The sequence below is a fragment of the Delphinus delphis genome, chromosome 6, assembly GCF_949987515.2.
Source record: "Delphinus delphis chromosome 6, mDelDel1.2, whole genome shotgun sequence".
NCBI classification, from domain to species: domain Eukaryota; kingdom Metazoa; phylum Chordata; class Mammalia; order Artiodactyla; family Delphinidae; genus Delphinus; species Delphinus delphis.
The window spans coordinates 72180602-72196485 of NC_082688.1; the positions used below are offsets into that span (position 1 = coordinate 72180602).

At 39.2% G+C, this 15884-nt stretch overlaps 1 protein-coding gene across 7 annotated transcripts in view; it reads right to left on the reverse strand.

The window, feature by feature from the left end:
• Nucleotides 1–15884, reverse strand: part of ELAVL2 (ELAV like RNA binding protein 2) — a 139984-nt gene that overhangs the window by 26000 nt on the left and 98100 nt on the right. For all 7 annotated transcript variants that reach the window (XM_060014850.1, XM_060014849.1, XM_060014848.1 and 4 more), the window contains one exon: nt 13631–13734. In XM_060014850.1, coding sequence (XP_059870833.1) covers nt 13631–13734 — 104 coding nt within the window. The remainder of the gene's footprint in view (nt 1–13630; nt 13735–15884) is intronic.

The following is a 15884-nucleotide window of genomic DNA, read 5'->3' on the forward strand; positions in this document are numbered from 1 at the left end:
CCCACTCTTTCTTGTGAACAATAAATAGAAACTTCCTCATTCAGAAATTACAGACAAAAGCATAAGTTTTCTATGACGTGCTCTGAAGATGAAGATGCCTGCCCTCAGAGAGCAGACCACCGAATAGGAGAGAAAGGTAACGTGCAGCGAAAAATAAGTGCTTTGTTGGCCAAATAAAACTTGGTAAGTAATGATGGTGGTATAAGGCAGTATAGGCAGGGATGACCCAAGCAAGGCAGGAGGTAAGAGTCAGACTTGCATCTTCAAGAGTAAAGAACCCAGATGTGACAGGATAAAAATTTCTATAGGACAGTGACAACACTGGAATAGTAATGGTAGAGCCCTAAACGTCAAGGTGAAGCTTTTATAAGCAGGGGAGTAACAGGTTACAGAAATGTATATGCGTTTGTCATATACATATACAATACTGAGATAGTTTTTCCATCATAAGCTAGGTGAGGAGAATAGTCAAAAATCAGTGTGGCGGGCTTCCCTGGTGGCGCAGTGGTTGAGAGTCCGCCTGCCGATGCAGGGGACGCGGGTTCGTGCCCCGGTCCGGGAGGATCCCGCATGCCGCGGAGCGGCTGGGCCCGTGGGCCATGGCCGCTGGGCCTGCGCGTCCAGAGCCTGTGCTCCGCAACGGGAGAGGCCACAGCAGTGGGAGGCCCGCGTACCGAAAAAACAAAAAAAAAACAAAAAAAAAATCAGTGTGGCAATTAAAAAAAAAGTTAATTTGAATACCATCTACAATAAGTTCCCTTTTGTTCTATAACTAGAAGAAAAAAACTGCTTCACTGTAATGTTACCTCAGATATCTAGTCTTCTCTGACCTACTTATACATACTGTAATGAAATTATAATGATCCTATCTCTGTGTGTACACTAAATACTCCACAGAGAAATTTCTTCTTGGTACCATCTGTAAATATCTTAAATGAGTCTCAAAGGTCACAGTGGATCTTTTCAAAACAAGGCAGATATGTGTCTATGAACAAATGAATTAATCTGCCCCAAATTCATTCCTATAGTTCCTCTTATAAATTAGGTCTCCACTTAAAAAGGATAAATGTAAAATATGGGGCTAGGATGGATCAAATTTTTCTACCAATCATTTTTGTAGAAGGTTATTACTTGATAGAACAAGCACACTTACAGTTTTTAGATGCAAGTGTCCTCCAAAAAAGTACATGTCACATAAAGGCCTCTATGTCTTTGGATGAGACATTCCTTCATGTGCAATATCTTTCTTCTTTCTCTCCCTGATAAATCCTATTTTGTAAAACCCTACCATCTCTGAAACCATTACAGAGGCCTCTCAACAGCTGGTGACATATCCTTTTCCATTGCACTCTGCATTCACTTACCATACATCCAAATAATGGTCACATAAAGCAAGTGCTGTCTCCCCTGCTACACAATGACATCAAGGACAAGACTACATCTTGTCACATTTTAGCACTGTTCCAACATTTAGCAAAGCTGGCTGGTACATACTAACCACTCAAAATGCCTCCAGAATTAATTAATTACTCATAGGTGTTCCCTATCCAAGACTGTATAACCATGACTGTACAGTCTTACAATAATTTGCAATTAATTATTTTTTAATATTATGATTGATATCTTTGCCTTTAGGGTGGGGGAGAAGCAGGGGGGGAAAGCACATGTATAATGAACATAATAACTTTTAAAGCACATGACCTTCCTTACAAACTTGGAGACTGACCCCACTGGTCTTTTATAGTTCCATATAATGTAATAAGGCTGTAATAGGATGAGACTCTTTTACTAAACCTTTAATGTATGTTAAAAAATTATTCCTCAAACTTCTGAAGGAAATTTTCTAACGATCTTCCTCTTTTAAACAAAGGAGAAGATAGTTTATTTCAACAATCCCCCTTCAAACACCTGTTAGAAATATAAACAGTCTGCAATCCATACCCTGTATTACAAGTATACTACAATAGCCAAGATTTATTATTGTTTTAGGGCTTGTTTTGACCCATTTGTCGGGGATCTGGTGTGTGTGTGTATGCACTTATACTCTCAAAAAAAAAAAAAAATTAGGAAACCAAAATCTCTTTCAAGGGTAGACTGTCTTTGGTAAATAAGACTTGATCATCATAAGCTATACATCGATTAAAAAAAAAAAAGAGGCAGTAACAGAAAACATTTTGGATTAGCTATGGCATTTCTTACCTCTCAAATAGGCCTAGATGGAGATTTGCGTAACAGATACGTGTGTGTGTGTGTATAAAACATACAGTAAAAGGATAATAGAAATGTTATTAAAAGCCTTCCCCAGAGCCAAAGAAAGTTTTACCTACATATATTTTGTAGACCTGACCTAAGTTATACAACTATGAAAAATGTGTTCAATAGATAATTTAAAAGGAATAACCCCTGAAATATTACTGAATGTTTTATAACTTCAAACCTACCAAGATATTTTTCTCTCAACATGATTAGACATTAGAGAATAATCATGGGGAAAGCTTTTTTAAATGAGCTGATTTGCGGGACTAATAGTCTCATTCAAAGACAATCTCTGATTCTCCAAATATCTATTAGACACCTGAGCTATATATTCCCCCAAACAGCTTTAACAGAAAGTAATTACTGTACTCCTAAAGCCTTTTGTATGACAGTTGTGAAGATTTTACGAGAGAGGGTTTTTAAGGAAAACACCAACAACCTTAACTGTACACAAAGAAGAGACTGTATATCATTCATTGCCATTCATAGAACTCCTCCAGAAATGTAAAGAGGGGAAGCAAGGAGGAGATAACCACCTTTACCTTTGTTGCAAGACAAAGTGTTCCCCTGCTTCAGATGACCTCACTTTACCTTGAGAATCCAGTTCTATGGTATTTAATTACACTGTTGGGAGCACAGAATGGTCTGGCACCATGCCCTTTCCCTGGGTCTCACTGATTGATAGCATCAATAACATTCACTGGCGGTAATTAAACCGCCAAATAGTATCCCCTTTGCCACTTGGTAGATCAATGTTCTTTAATACTCAAAGAACAAAGTACAAAGGTGAGAGAGGTGTTTTTAGCCCTCACCTTCACAGTTCATTTGACTTTGTGCTTCGGAGTAGTTTGCAGACAATGCATATTTCACAATTCCCCCAAGAACACTGGTTAATGAAGAAGAACACTAAGGAAAACCCTGCAAGTTGGTGACAAGTACTTATTAACCCATTTTTGCAAATCTGAGCGGAACAGAGACATACTAAGCCTTTGGGCAACAGTATGCACACACTACTTTCCCACAGCTTTGGGACAAAATACAGTTTATAGGTCAAAAGGTTTATACATTAAGGTAGCACACAGTAAATTTTTTTTCTTTAAATATTTTCAACATGCTATGTGTAAGAGTCCTTTATGATAAGAGCAAATTCCCATTTATTCAGACCCTGACTAGAAAGTTCAAGTATCCAGATACTAGGGAGGGTGGGTCAGGAGTGTTGCTAGAAGTTTATAAAAATGAGACAAACTTTTATTGTATTGTAAAAGCAACCTCTATAATCTAAGGATTCACAACCATCTTGGATCATAAAATTCAAGTCCTAAACTCTATACTATGAAATACCCATTGTAAATGAATGAGCCCCAGAAGAACCATGCGGCAAATTCTCCACTCTCAGAATCAAACATTAAATGATGTTTACGTACTTGTAACGCTAGAAGTATTTAATGACATTCAAATGCTCTGAAAATGAGCACGCGCATCTGTGTATGAGAGACAGAGAGAATGAATGTGTGTGAGAGAAAGGGTAAGTATGACATTATATTCATTAAAATTACACCTGTTAATCACAAGCATTCCAGATAGCTTATGAGAGGACTCACAAATGAAAATCTTACTTACATGTATCAATAGATTTGTTTTGAAACAAGCACCAGAGACCTATCCAAGTGTAAACTATCAAGGTCCACTAAACAATGGTTCTCAGGTCAGGCCACCACCTGCTAAGAATCACCTGTGGTGCTTGTTAAACTACAATTTCCTTGGTCTCACTCTGTAGATAATCATATTCAGTAAGTCTTGACTAGGGTCCAGAAATCTGCATTTTATCAACCAGACCACTCCAGTGATTTTGATGAACATTAAAGTTTTAGCAGTCTCTTATGTTGAGGGATTTTAAATAGGTAAAAGTCTCAAACTCTGGGGCGTGTTTGGGTTTCCTGGAGAGCTCATAAAAATTACAGATGTCAAGCCCTTCTCTTCACCATCCACCAGTGTTGGTTTCTGGATAACACAAACTCCCAGGTAGCTTGAAAGTATATGTGACTATAAATCACCAACAAATACAAAAATGCAAAAGTAAAACAAAGCCCATAAAACCCATCCAAAGGTATTTCTGAGAACCGGACCTGCTGCAAGCGGCTCAGCTGGGTTGGGGAGCCCATCAGTATAGCCAGTCTCGAAAAGGCTGCTGTGCTTGATTCTATGAGGTCAGAGCCTCTCTCAATGGCTCTGGAATCTTTCTAGGAAGGTGAACAGGGTCGTCTGGGTGGTCAGAAATGGTCAAATTTCTAAAGAGTCATTTAACAAAATTTGTGGAAACTAAAGCATTTTCTGAATTATAAGTTTCCAGGGCCAGGCAGGCACTCTGCTTGCCCTTCCTTCGGCTCACCTGTGGGTCATTTCAAGACTCATTAGCAAGCCCAGAACCTATGCAGGAAGGATTAAACTTCTCATTCCCCTGGGAGGAGGTAACCTGGTACTAATGACCCAAAAGAAAGCCTATTAGCATGATTTATTTTTTTCAAAATCTACTTCTCTATAACACAAGGTAACTAGAGCCATTTTAAAAATATCCAACAAAACTGCACCAAAGAATTAAACATTGTGACTACTTTCTTCAGAGTAAAAGTAGCTTTTTAATTCCTCCCCAACTAGACTTCTAAAATACCACTTTAATATAGAAAATGCAGACTGAAAAACAATGGAATATTCTTGATATTCTGTCTCTGAAAACAACAGGTCAACACAAGTATTTTCTACCTCTAGATGTCAAGTCAATCGTTTCACCGGAACTATGTAACCTGGGACCATCTCTACCATTTTATAAATGAGCGAATTAGGCCAACAGAGCAAGAGCAGAACAGGAACCCAGGACTTGTGACTCCACGTCCTGATGCAGCATTCAAAGGAGTTCTTCAAAGGTGGGGTGGGGTGGGGTGGGGTGGCAGGGACAGGGGTAAGTAATCAATTTCCTGTATTGTTTTCAAAATATAGCCGCCTCTCTTCCTTGCTCATAAACAGCATGCCAAGAAACTTCCCGAAGCAAAAGCTCCACCAAGAATTCTGATGTAGTACTTATGGCTGAGAACTGATGCTAAAGGCAATTACAGGAAAACCTGGCAGAGGTGGGAGTGAAAGAAAATCGACTACACATGCTTTTGTAAAGAGCCCACACAAATTTAAAGAGAGACAAATGCACTTTTCTGTGATTTTTAAACTAGCATCTAGGACTCAAAAGGAACCTACCAGAAAAACATTCTTGAAGAATGAGTGGTCTCCTATAAAACAGAGATTCAAAAAGTTACTATAATGCTTCTTTTACTGTCCATTACCATTGAAATACTTAAATCGATGTTAACTCACCTATCTGCTAAATAGGACCTCCAGATACCAGTTTTCTTCTCAAACCGGAGGTCTGGCTGTCTCACATGCACAGCCTGAAAGAGTTTTTCTACCACCAGGCACAGCTCCACTCCCTCGCACCTAACAGAGGCCTGGTTCAGAAAATCTCAGGACGCTAAAAGTCCCAAATCAAGGTCCTCAAGAGAATATTCAGTTTGTTTATAGTGTACGGACGCTTGAACATCAATAATGTGAAACGGAAAGAAAACCATAAAAGGTGCCGGCATCAGCCAATGTGGCCTATTTCTGGTCCTAGTAGTACTATTATTAGCTATATCGTTTTTGAACAAGTCCCTTAACCTGAGCTTCCTTTCACTGGCCAAAGGGAGTATTTGGCTACAAGACACTATTGTTTTGGCATGAATCCAGACAAGCAAAAGGATAAAAGTCCTATGAAAATACTATACAAAGCAGATAGAGCAAGGAATTAAGAGACTTTTTCAGAAGGTAGCACACCTATCTTAACCTCTCCAGCTAGCTCTGGAAGAACAGACTGAAGCCACCAAACTGACCCAGCACTACTTACCCTGAGTTATACGTGAACAACAACAAGTCCTACCCTACCCTTAAAGAGCAGTAGAAAAGTTAAGCAGACAAGTGCTAACAGTGCCTTGCAGAAATGCCTTTGCTGATGTACGTTTATGAAACAGGCAGGAAATGTAGGGCCATGCTTGGGTAATAAAGTGATCTATAAAATCCCTCCCAAGGAAAATGGGTTAGTTCAGCTGCTAAGACTCTCCCACCACCACCCTCCATGGCTCACAAGCAGGGATGGACAGGAAGTAAGCTAGGACACTGCCCCCAGGAACCATCCTCCTCACCCTTTCCTCTGTACAGTCTCAGCCTCTGCTCCAACAACTGTGGAAAAGTATCTACAGAAAAGCTGTTCAGAGAATGCCAAATTATTGCCCTCTAGGAACTTTCAAATGTCTAATTCCCAATATGGACAAAGCTTGTAAGGAGCAGAAGTAACACAACAGGCCTGAAGTCAGGACAAACAAAGTCTGGACCCTGCTAGGTCCCTGAGATAAGTAAAAATCTCTGGGGCTTTTTATGTTTTAAAAAATCAAAGCTGAAAATAAATCATTCCACAAAACACATGATGTGCATTATACAAATAACACATTACTCAAAAAAAATCTGTTATTCCTCATTTCATATAAGGACTATGTAAACTGGACTCAATATAGATACAAGAATTTTATCTAAATGCACTGAAGAGTTTCTGATAATCAGATATGGCAGTACACTTAAAATTTGGCACATGGCTCTAGAAAGTTCCAGACTATGGGTTAAAAATGAAGTTAGAAAAACGTGCACTCAGTCTGTATTTTTTAAAAGGCAAAGAAATCATTTACTCAAAGTTTCCATTTTTGCCTCCACATTTTCAACTTTTTTGTCTCCCCTCAGAGATCTGACCAGCTAAATAACAATTTAGGATAACGTCTCAAAAGTTGCCAGTTAATCTGAGGCCTGTCCTTCAGACTATTACTTTCAAAATTTCCAAATCTGGTCAAGGTAAAAGGTAAATGATGATCTGTACTCAAGTGTTGAACTGATGGGCACTTTATAGAAGATGCTTTATAAATTTGTGAAGCCCACACTTCTACAAGCACCTACAGTTTGTACCTTCAAGGGAAATATCAACTACATAAGCCACAAGAACACTAGGGTGGCTTGAGATGCTCAGAGAGATGTGGAGTTAAATGCAAAGCAGATCTTCCCCTCCTAATAAACACTCAAGTCCAATTCCGTCACTACTCTGCTCAAAACTCTTTGGTGGTTCTCCCTCACATACACTATAAAACCACACGTACCATACCTTTTCGGATCCCTAACTGCTCTCAGGCTCATTTCTGCATCACCCCCACCCAGCTTTCTCCTCTAGCTAATCTATGTGATTTCCCTAACACCCGCTTTCAAACTTCCGACAAAAGTATGAACTCTCAGCTTTCCTACTATTATAAAACCCACACCCCAGAATGGTGCTGCAGATATTTTAAACAGAGCATCCACCAAGAGGCAAGCCTGTAACCAAGCTTCACTCTCCCATTCCTGCTTCCATGCTCTTTCTTTCTCTACAGTGGGGAGCAGATTTATGCAGTCTATCTACAAGATATTTCCTCATGTTCAGAACATTTATAAATGAACAACTTAAATGAATAAAAACCAACCCCATCCCAGATAATCCTGAACCAAAAAGAAGGTTGAGCCAGAAAAGTGTTTCCAGTATGAATTTTACCGTGGCTGCTACACATTCAACAGTGGCAAAGGGAAACGGTTAAAATTGTTACCTCCTCAGGACAGGGTGCTTCATTTCATTCTAAATGCATTCTCAACTAAACCATTCTATATGATAACCATGAGTTCATTAAAAACAGTTACACCTTTTCTTAATATGCAATTTGGAAGACTACGGAAAGTTAAGAGTCAGGTAATAAACATACTCAGTGATAAGTTAATTCATTAATTTTAAAGATTTTACAGATATAGATAGAAACTTAAATGGTTAAAAGATAAGTCCAAGATTACAGAGCCAGTTAAATCACTTACGCAATGCCAGGGAGGGTAAGATTTCAGAAATGTAGTTCTATATTCCTCCTAGATTAAGGATATAGTTCATGCTAAACAGCAAAAGAGTCTGCAAACATGACATTTACTGAGAAAAGGATAAGCTAGGAAATGGTATAAATTTAACAAAAAATTAAAAGCAATACAGTAGCTTAGAATAAAGGTTTATTAAGCTTTACTTAATTGCTCTCTAATAAACTGAACACTTTAAGGAATGGATATTACTATTTGTAATTAATATTCCAACTTTTTATAACAGTTTTTCCATACAGACTGAAATGGTAGTTTAATTAGTTTTAATATGAGAAATTCCAAATTAATGTATGTCAATTAATAACTTTTAAGCCAAGGTAAGATTTAATCTGACTTACATCTGAATGATTAAGAAAAATCAATTTAATCAAAACCAAATCTAGGCAGTTTTTCTATGCTGGTAGCATTTCTAGACAGGGTTTCTTCTGTTGTGAGACAGAAGACATGGATTTCTAAGGGTAGTACCTATCAATAATGCTGAAAAGTTCTCTATTCCTTGAGATAATAGCTCCTACTACTTTCAGATGAAGCAAGCCCACTTTGTGGAATAAAGCTTCCTAGGCCCGTTGTAGGAGGGGGAGGAGTTGGAAGAGATGCTGGGAGTCAAGATATCCATTTTACTGTGTATGTGATATTCTCTTATTCAGAGTACTTGATGTGGGGGGAAAGTCTAAGTATTTTCAGAAATGAATGCTTTTACTCTGCTAATTATGAATTTAAGTCTGATGCCATTAACCTAGGCAAAAAAATACATTTTCCTTTAGGATTGGAAAGAATTGTGCATATACTCCCTTTTTACTACCCTCCTTAATATCAAAAGTTAAAAACATCTTGTAATATCCACTTTATTTACCAGCTGATTATTAGGGACAACGCGGGTAGGCTTAACCCATCATGACTGTCTCCTGTGCAGTTCAAGGATGGTGTGATGTCACCAGCAATGTAAGCTGCTGGGACATTAACCCAACCAGGAAAAAAAAGTGATCCTCATCTTGAACCTTTAACCTATGAATGCTGCTATTCATAATAAATAAACCTCTCTCTAACATAAGGTGAACATATTAAGTTTTTCTAATTTCTAAGCCACACCTCTTAAAAAGTGAAAACTGCATGAACTGCTTTTTACTCCGAATACTAAACTAGCATTCAGCACGCGCAAAAAAAAAGCATGGTTAATATTCCAGTTAAGTGAATTATCCAGAAGAAGATTATCAAGGTAAAAGATGAAGACAAATGGAACTTTGCATGCAAAAATACCAAGTGTTTAGAGAAACCATCTATTCAAAAAAACGTACATTTTGGTAGTTTCTAAGTGCTAGGTCTTAGGCTCACTGTCACAAATTACCTAGAAAGCATATTAAAAACAGATTCCTGCATCTCACCTCTGGACACTGATTGAGTAGGTCTGAAGTGGGTCCCAGAACCTGTACTTCTAACTCACTCTCCTTGTGATTTTGATACAACCAAGTTTGGGAATAACTGCTTTAGGATTTCACAGTGCCTGAGGGACTTTGCTTTACTCATTGCAGAAATACTGAATATTCGTCATTTATTCAACATACCATCCCTCTATTGCACAAAACCCTACTGGGCTAATGCTACTAGGAAGCCCCAGGAGAAACTGCTAAATAAACCACCTTTCACAGCACTTGATTCACTGTTTTAATATTCCAATCTATAAAATGCATAAATGCTAGGTGGTCTGGAAGACATATGAGAAACCTGAACTCAAGGGTGCACAAACACTTGTACACTTGTACATAACGTATACATGAATTAATCTACTGCAGCTTTCTAACGGAAAGCATGGTGTCACGGCAAGAGTTTTAGTGTAGATGTCAAAAGACAAGGATTTGAGTCACAGCTCTGTCTTCAACTGCCTGGTCTAAGCTAAACTCTATGACCACTACCTAGGTCTCAACTCTTTTACTGGGGGCAGAGGTTAGTGCTTAAGTCTAAATCATATATGGGTCCCTTCGACCCCAAAACTTCTGTGATTCCTCATGGGTAAAGAGAACATATTTCAAAGAAGGGGGGAACCCAACACAAGTTAGAACAACCCAGGAAGGCAGCAGCTGAAGAAAGAACTTCAGACAGGCTCTAAAAGATGAGATGATTGCTGTTAAACTGAGTGAGAGGGACTTCCCTGGTGGTGCAGTGGTTAAGAATCCGCCTACCAATGCAGGGGACACGGGTTCGAGCCCTGGTCCGGGAAGATGCCACGGAGCAACTAAGCCCGTGCGCCACAACTACTGAGCCTGCACTCTAGAGCCTACGAGCCACAACCACTGAGCCCACGCACCACAACTACTGAAGCCTGCATGCCTAGAGCCCGTGCTCCGCAACGAGAAGCCACCGCAATGAGAAGCCCGCCAGCAACAAAGAGTAGCCCCCGCTGACCGCAACTAGCGAAAGCCCGTGCACAGCAACAAAGACCCAACGCAGCCAAAAATAAATAAATAAATTTATTTTAAAAAATAAATAAAAAATAAACTGAGTGAGAAAGAGTATGCCAGGAAGTGGGAGCTGTATGAGCATATATGCAGAGGCTGGAAATAAGATCCACTTGCAAGCAAAAAGCCAGTCTGACTACCATAGAGAACAGTAATAACACTGGGTCACTCCAAAGTTAAGCCAAATGATATGGTAAAAGAGTAGGGGAATATGAGAGAATTTTGAGTGAGAAGCAATATGAGGAAAGTGGTGTTTTTTGACGGTCACAACCAGGACGGACTGGAGAAAGGAAAAAGAGACTAATTTACAGAATACGGACCGGAAAGGCTTAAATACAACTTCCAAAGGGTACTTAGAGCAGTGAACACTAGGAAAAACCTGGCTCAGATGTTGTATAAGAACACAAGACACATCTAACTGAAAATAAGGGGGAAAAAAACACACATAGAAAGAACAAATAGACAAAAATGGTGCTATGTAGTTTTGGAAAATGGTCTGCTTTGCCTCAGAGAAATGTGGGCCAAATTGAGGACACCAGCTGTTATCTGGTATCTTTGCAGGAACTGAATGGGGGTGGGGAAAGAAGTAGCCTGCTGCTTACCCACCACCTCCACCCCCATCTCAGAAAATCCAAAGAAAAGTAGCAGATGCCACATGTGGCGTAAAAGCCACAAGGCATTACTGTCCTTTCTTCCACGTATTCTGCCTGAGCAGCTGGGCCCTGAAGAGAAGGCCGGGTGATGGACAGTGAGGAAGCAGCTGTCACCAGTGGTCTCTGTGCAGGCCATGGGTATTTCTTCTATGGAGACCTGTTTCCCCTGCATTTCTACCTTCTCGTGGACCTTACTGCAAAAGAACTGATTTAGAGCAAAAGAGCTGACTCCGTAGAATGAAATGAGGGTGATACTTCTGGAATGGAGAAAAGGGTATGTCAATCCAACCATCTATTCCATTTTCTTCTTAACCACCACTCAGGACCTCAAAACTACGATAAATTAGCAGCAATCCTGAAGTCAGTTTAAGTTGGGAGCCTCACAAAAATCTGCAGTAGGATACAGCATTCACAAAACAATCTGACGGTAACTGGACATTGGATGTCTTCTTTTTAAGGACACTTGATCATTACACTTAACAGTACTATTAAAAGGTTAATCTCTGTGACACAAACAGAGAGCGTGCAAAGAAGTGTGGACAATTAGAAAAAATCATCCAGATTGAAAAAACAAGGTCAAAATAAACAAGTGTTTGCAATCTTAGAATGGATTAGAAATCTAATAATCAGACGGTTTGTACGTAGGACATTTTCTTGACCAAGAAACATGCAGAATCTCGGACATCTTACATCCAAGTATATTTGGAGGCCACTGCATACAGTTTCCTTTAGATGAGACAGTGGTGGGAGGCATTTTCCCTCTGGGCCAAAAAATATAAAGAACAAGATGTCAAAACTACCCAGGGCTAGTGAATTACCTTAACTGACAACTCTGAGAGAAGCAACTTTTTTTTTTTTTTTTTTTGCGGTACGCGGGCCTCTCACTGTTGTGGCCTCTCCCGTCGCGGAACACAGGCTCCGGACACGCAGGCTCAGCGGCCATGGCTCACAGGCCCAGCCGCTCCACGGCATGTGTGATCTTCCCAGACCGGGGCAGGAACCCATGTCCCCTGCATCAGCAGGCTGACTCCCAACCACTGCGCCACCAGGGAAGCCCTGAGAGAAGCAACTTTTAAGCACAAAGATGACACTGCATTTCCAGATACCTGAGAAAATGAGCAGAAATCTTCTAGACACGTCTCTAAGCAAGATGGATACCACAGTCAGCTGTGGCTAACTTCCCCTTACCACTCCAGGCGATGGTCTGAGCTGAGTTCTTAAATCAAGGGTGGAAAATAGGTTCCAACTTGAGTCAATTGACAGAGGTTGTCTGGAACACTATTTTGAAAAAAATACTTGGGAGCCTCATCCAGACTCAGTGAGAAAGACTGATGCACTGGGCAGGAGAGGGAAAACTGATGGCACGTGAACTAAGCTTCTGCCAGAGGCAATGTCCCTTTCATATTCTAAAGGAAAAGAAATCTACACAGCAAACTGGATTAACTTCTTATCCAGAGAGAATTTACATCAGAATTTCAAAAATTCAAAAAAGCAGGAAAAACATCCATAAAATTATTTACCATTTGTCTTGAAAAGAAAACTGTAACAGAAAAAATAACCTGTGTGGCATGTACACTCTTCTAGTCAGTCTCCTCAAAGTAAACTGAATCTGCCAGAACAGAGTCAAGCTACAGCCCAAGGACATGTTTTTCTATGACCCAAGAACTAAGAATGATTTTTACATTTTTTAATGATTGGGACAAAATTAAAAGACTATTTTGTGACACATGAAGATTACATGAAATTCAAGTTTCAGTGCCCATAAATATAGTTTTATAGGATCACAGCCACATCTATTTGTTCATATGGAGGCTATATCTTCTTTCAAGCTATGAGGGCAAAATTGAGAAGTTGTGACACAGACTGCACGGCCGGCAAAGCCTAACATATTTACTACCTGGCCCTTCACAGAACAAGAATGCCAACCCCTGTGCTAGAAGAAATGGTATAAGGTTTCTTCAAATTATAGGCAAGTAATTCTCTATCAAAGAAGGAAATTTAATTCAGTAAGTTTCATAAAGTACTTATCTGAGAAAGTTGCTGCTCTGTCCCTTTGTTAACACGTAAGTAATTACATGTAGTACTCATGAATAAAGTTTCCCTCATCATGCAACAAACAAAAAAATTCTGCTATGCCTCCCAGAGAAGTGTCCATACGGGCACAAAATGAATAAAGGAAAGAACTGCAAGTAGACCTTAATTCTTTTAACCTCTGTTCTGCAAGCAGATATTAAAAAAAAACAAAAAAAACCATAAACTTACTTTTATTGTTTTGGTTTGAAGTCTCAATCCATTCAAGGTGTTGATAGCTTTCTCTGCATCCTTAGGGTCAATGTAGTTCACAAAGCCATAGCCCAAGCTCTGCCCTAATGAAAGGGAATGGGAAAAAGGCATACATTAGCTCTACACCACTGATGACAGACATCCACTTTCATTCTGGCATATGGTCTTGTCATTAATGCCAGCACATTCTCTCAATAGAAAAAAAAAGTCTACATTAATTCTTCTAGAAATATACATGTGGCCTTTTTTCATCTCCTGTCTATTACAGTTGCAAGTTTAAACATCAGTTAGAACTCAGCAAGCTGCGCTGTTTAAAAAACACACATACCCAAAGTGTTCCATCATACATGTCCTGCCTGAGCCAGAGCACCCAGCAGCAAGGCAACATTCAGCTTCGGAAACTGTGGGTGCAAGTCTCCACTGAGCTGCTGTGTGGGCTTCATGGGCACGACTTTTTCAGCTTCAGTTTCCTTACCCATAAAATTGGAAAGTGAAAAGCATCAACCAAGAATCTGTCAGTGTTCTGTACACATTACCCTGACAAATTTACAGCCTTTACCAAGTACAATTATTTCAGATTCTAAAACGGTGGAGAATCGTGAGTATGTGTGTGTGTACATGTAATATATGTGTGTATATGCATAAGTACATTAATTTTAGAGGAGCTTATTCAAATAAACTGAATCCAATTTTCTAAAAGGGGTCTGAAGACCTAGCTAAGGAATACAGGGAAATATGAACACAAAGATTTACACTTGAGGACATCCAAGCCCATGAGAACATGTGGAAAAGAAAGAAAAGCATAAACAAAGATAAAAAACAGAATAATTCTGGAGTAAGAGTTGCTTCCAAATGAGTCTATTGTTGCTTTTATCCATCACCTGAGCCCTCTCGCCTCTGGCTCACTGATGTGTCCCGACTCTATAGGAAGTAACAAGAGATCGGAATCAATGGAACGCACAGACAAGTAAAGCCAATCCTAAAGGTCTCCATTTTTCAACTAAGGGCAAGTTTCTCAGTTTGAAAAGGCGAGAGACACTATACGGGTGGTGACAAAAATGGACATTAAAAAGATTTAGTCTACTAAAAGTCAAACCAAACCGATTGAGGGTTTCCTGGAAGATTCCCAGTAAAGGTCCAAATACTTCTTATTAATTACCATTTTTGGATCAATTTCATGGCAAAAAAAAAAAAGGGATTTTTTTTTTTTCTTTTAAGCAGCACCTTAGGTCCAAGTGGTTATGAATACAGATATTTAGAATAGGCTAACCAGAGTGGTCAATGTGGTTCTTTATAAGTATACAAAAAGAGAGAGAGAGAGAGAGAAGGCTAAACACAATGCCTAATAACCATGAAAACTTGGGATTATATTTTGGGGACCACAATAATTTTGAGGGGATAATCATTGCTAGCTTATACCCTTTTATCAAATTATATTTTTTTCTGTTTTTAAAAAAGAGGGTTAGGAGAGAGCTAAAACTAATTCAGTTCTTTTTTTTTTTCTCACACTACTCATATAGATTGTGTTTTACTCGAGGCTCTGTTTTTTAAAAGTTGCATGTGAAACCACTGCATTTTTAAGCATTCAGTTTTTTCCTAATTTGACATTTATCATGTGTCTATTGCATGCACAGTGCCCTCTTATGAAATGTGTTGCAGTTCTGTTGTCACTGAGCAGGATTCAAATAGGCTGAACATTAAAAAATCTGCTCAAAGAAGCTGTTTATGATGAAAAGAATACAGGCTTTGGAGATAAACACACAGAAGTTCTAATCCTGGCTCTGCTGTTTACCAGCTGTGTGACTTTGAAGAAACTACTTAACCTCTCTGAGTCATTAACTTCCTTATTTCTAGAATGAGGATAATTCCTACCCAGTGAAGTTGCTAAGGCAGTGATGAGAACATTCACTATTGACGGAGGTAGACCACTCCAGTCAAAAAATAAAGTGAGGAAAAATAACATATATCTACTACATGTTAAGGAGTTTACATGTATTCATTTAAAATTAAACCAGAAAGATGCTACCAATATAACAGGGGAAGGAAAGGCAAAGTGAACACTGGGTGGTTTTGTCACACTGCTATTCTATAACAAAATTAATCAAATTATCAATTGTACTAGCATTGAGTCCATTTCTCCTACCTACCCTCTCCACCACCCTCACACCTGTATTTTGGCAGCTTCTAATCAAAGTCCTTTCTTAATCTTGGTACACACTGGAATCATCTACAG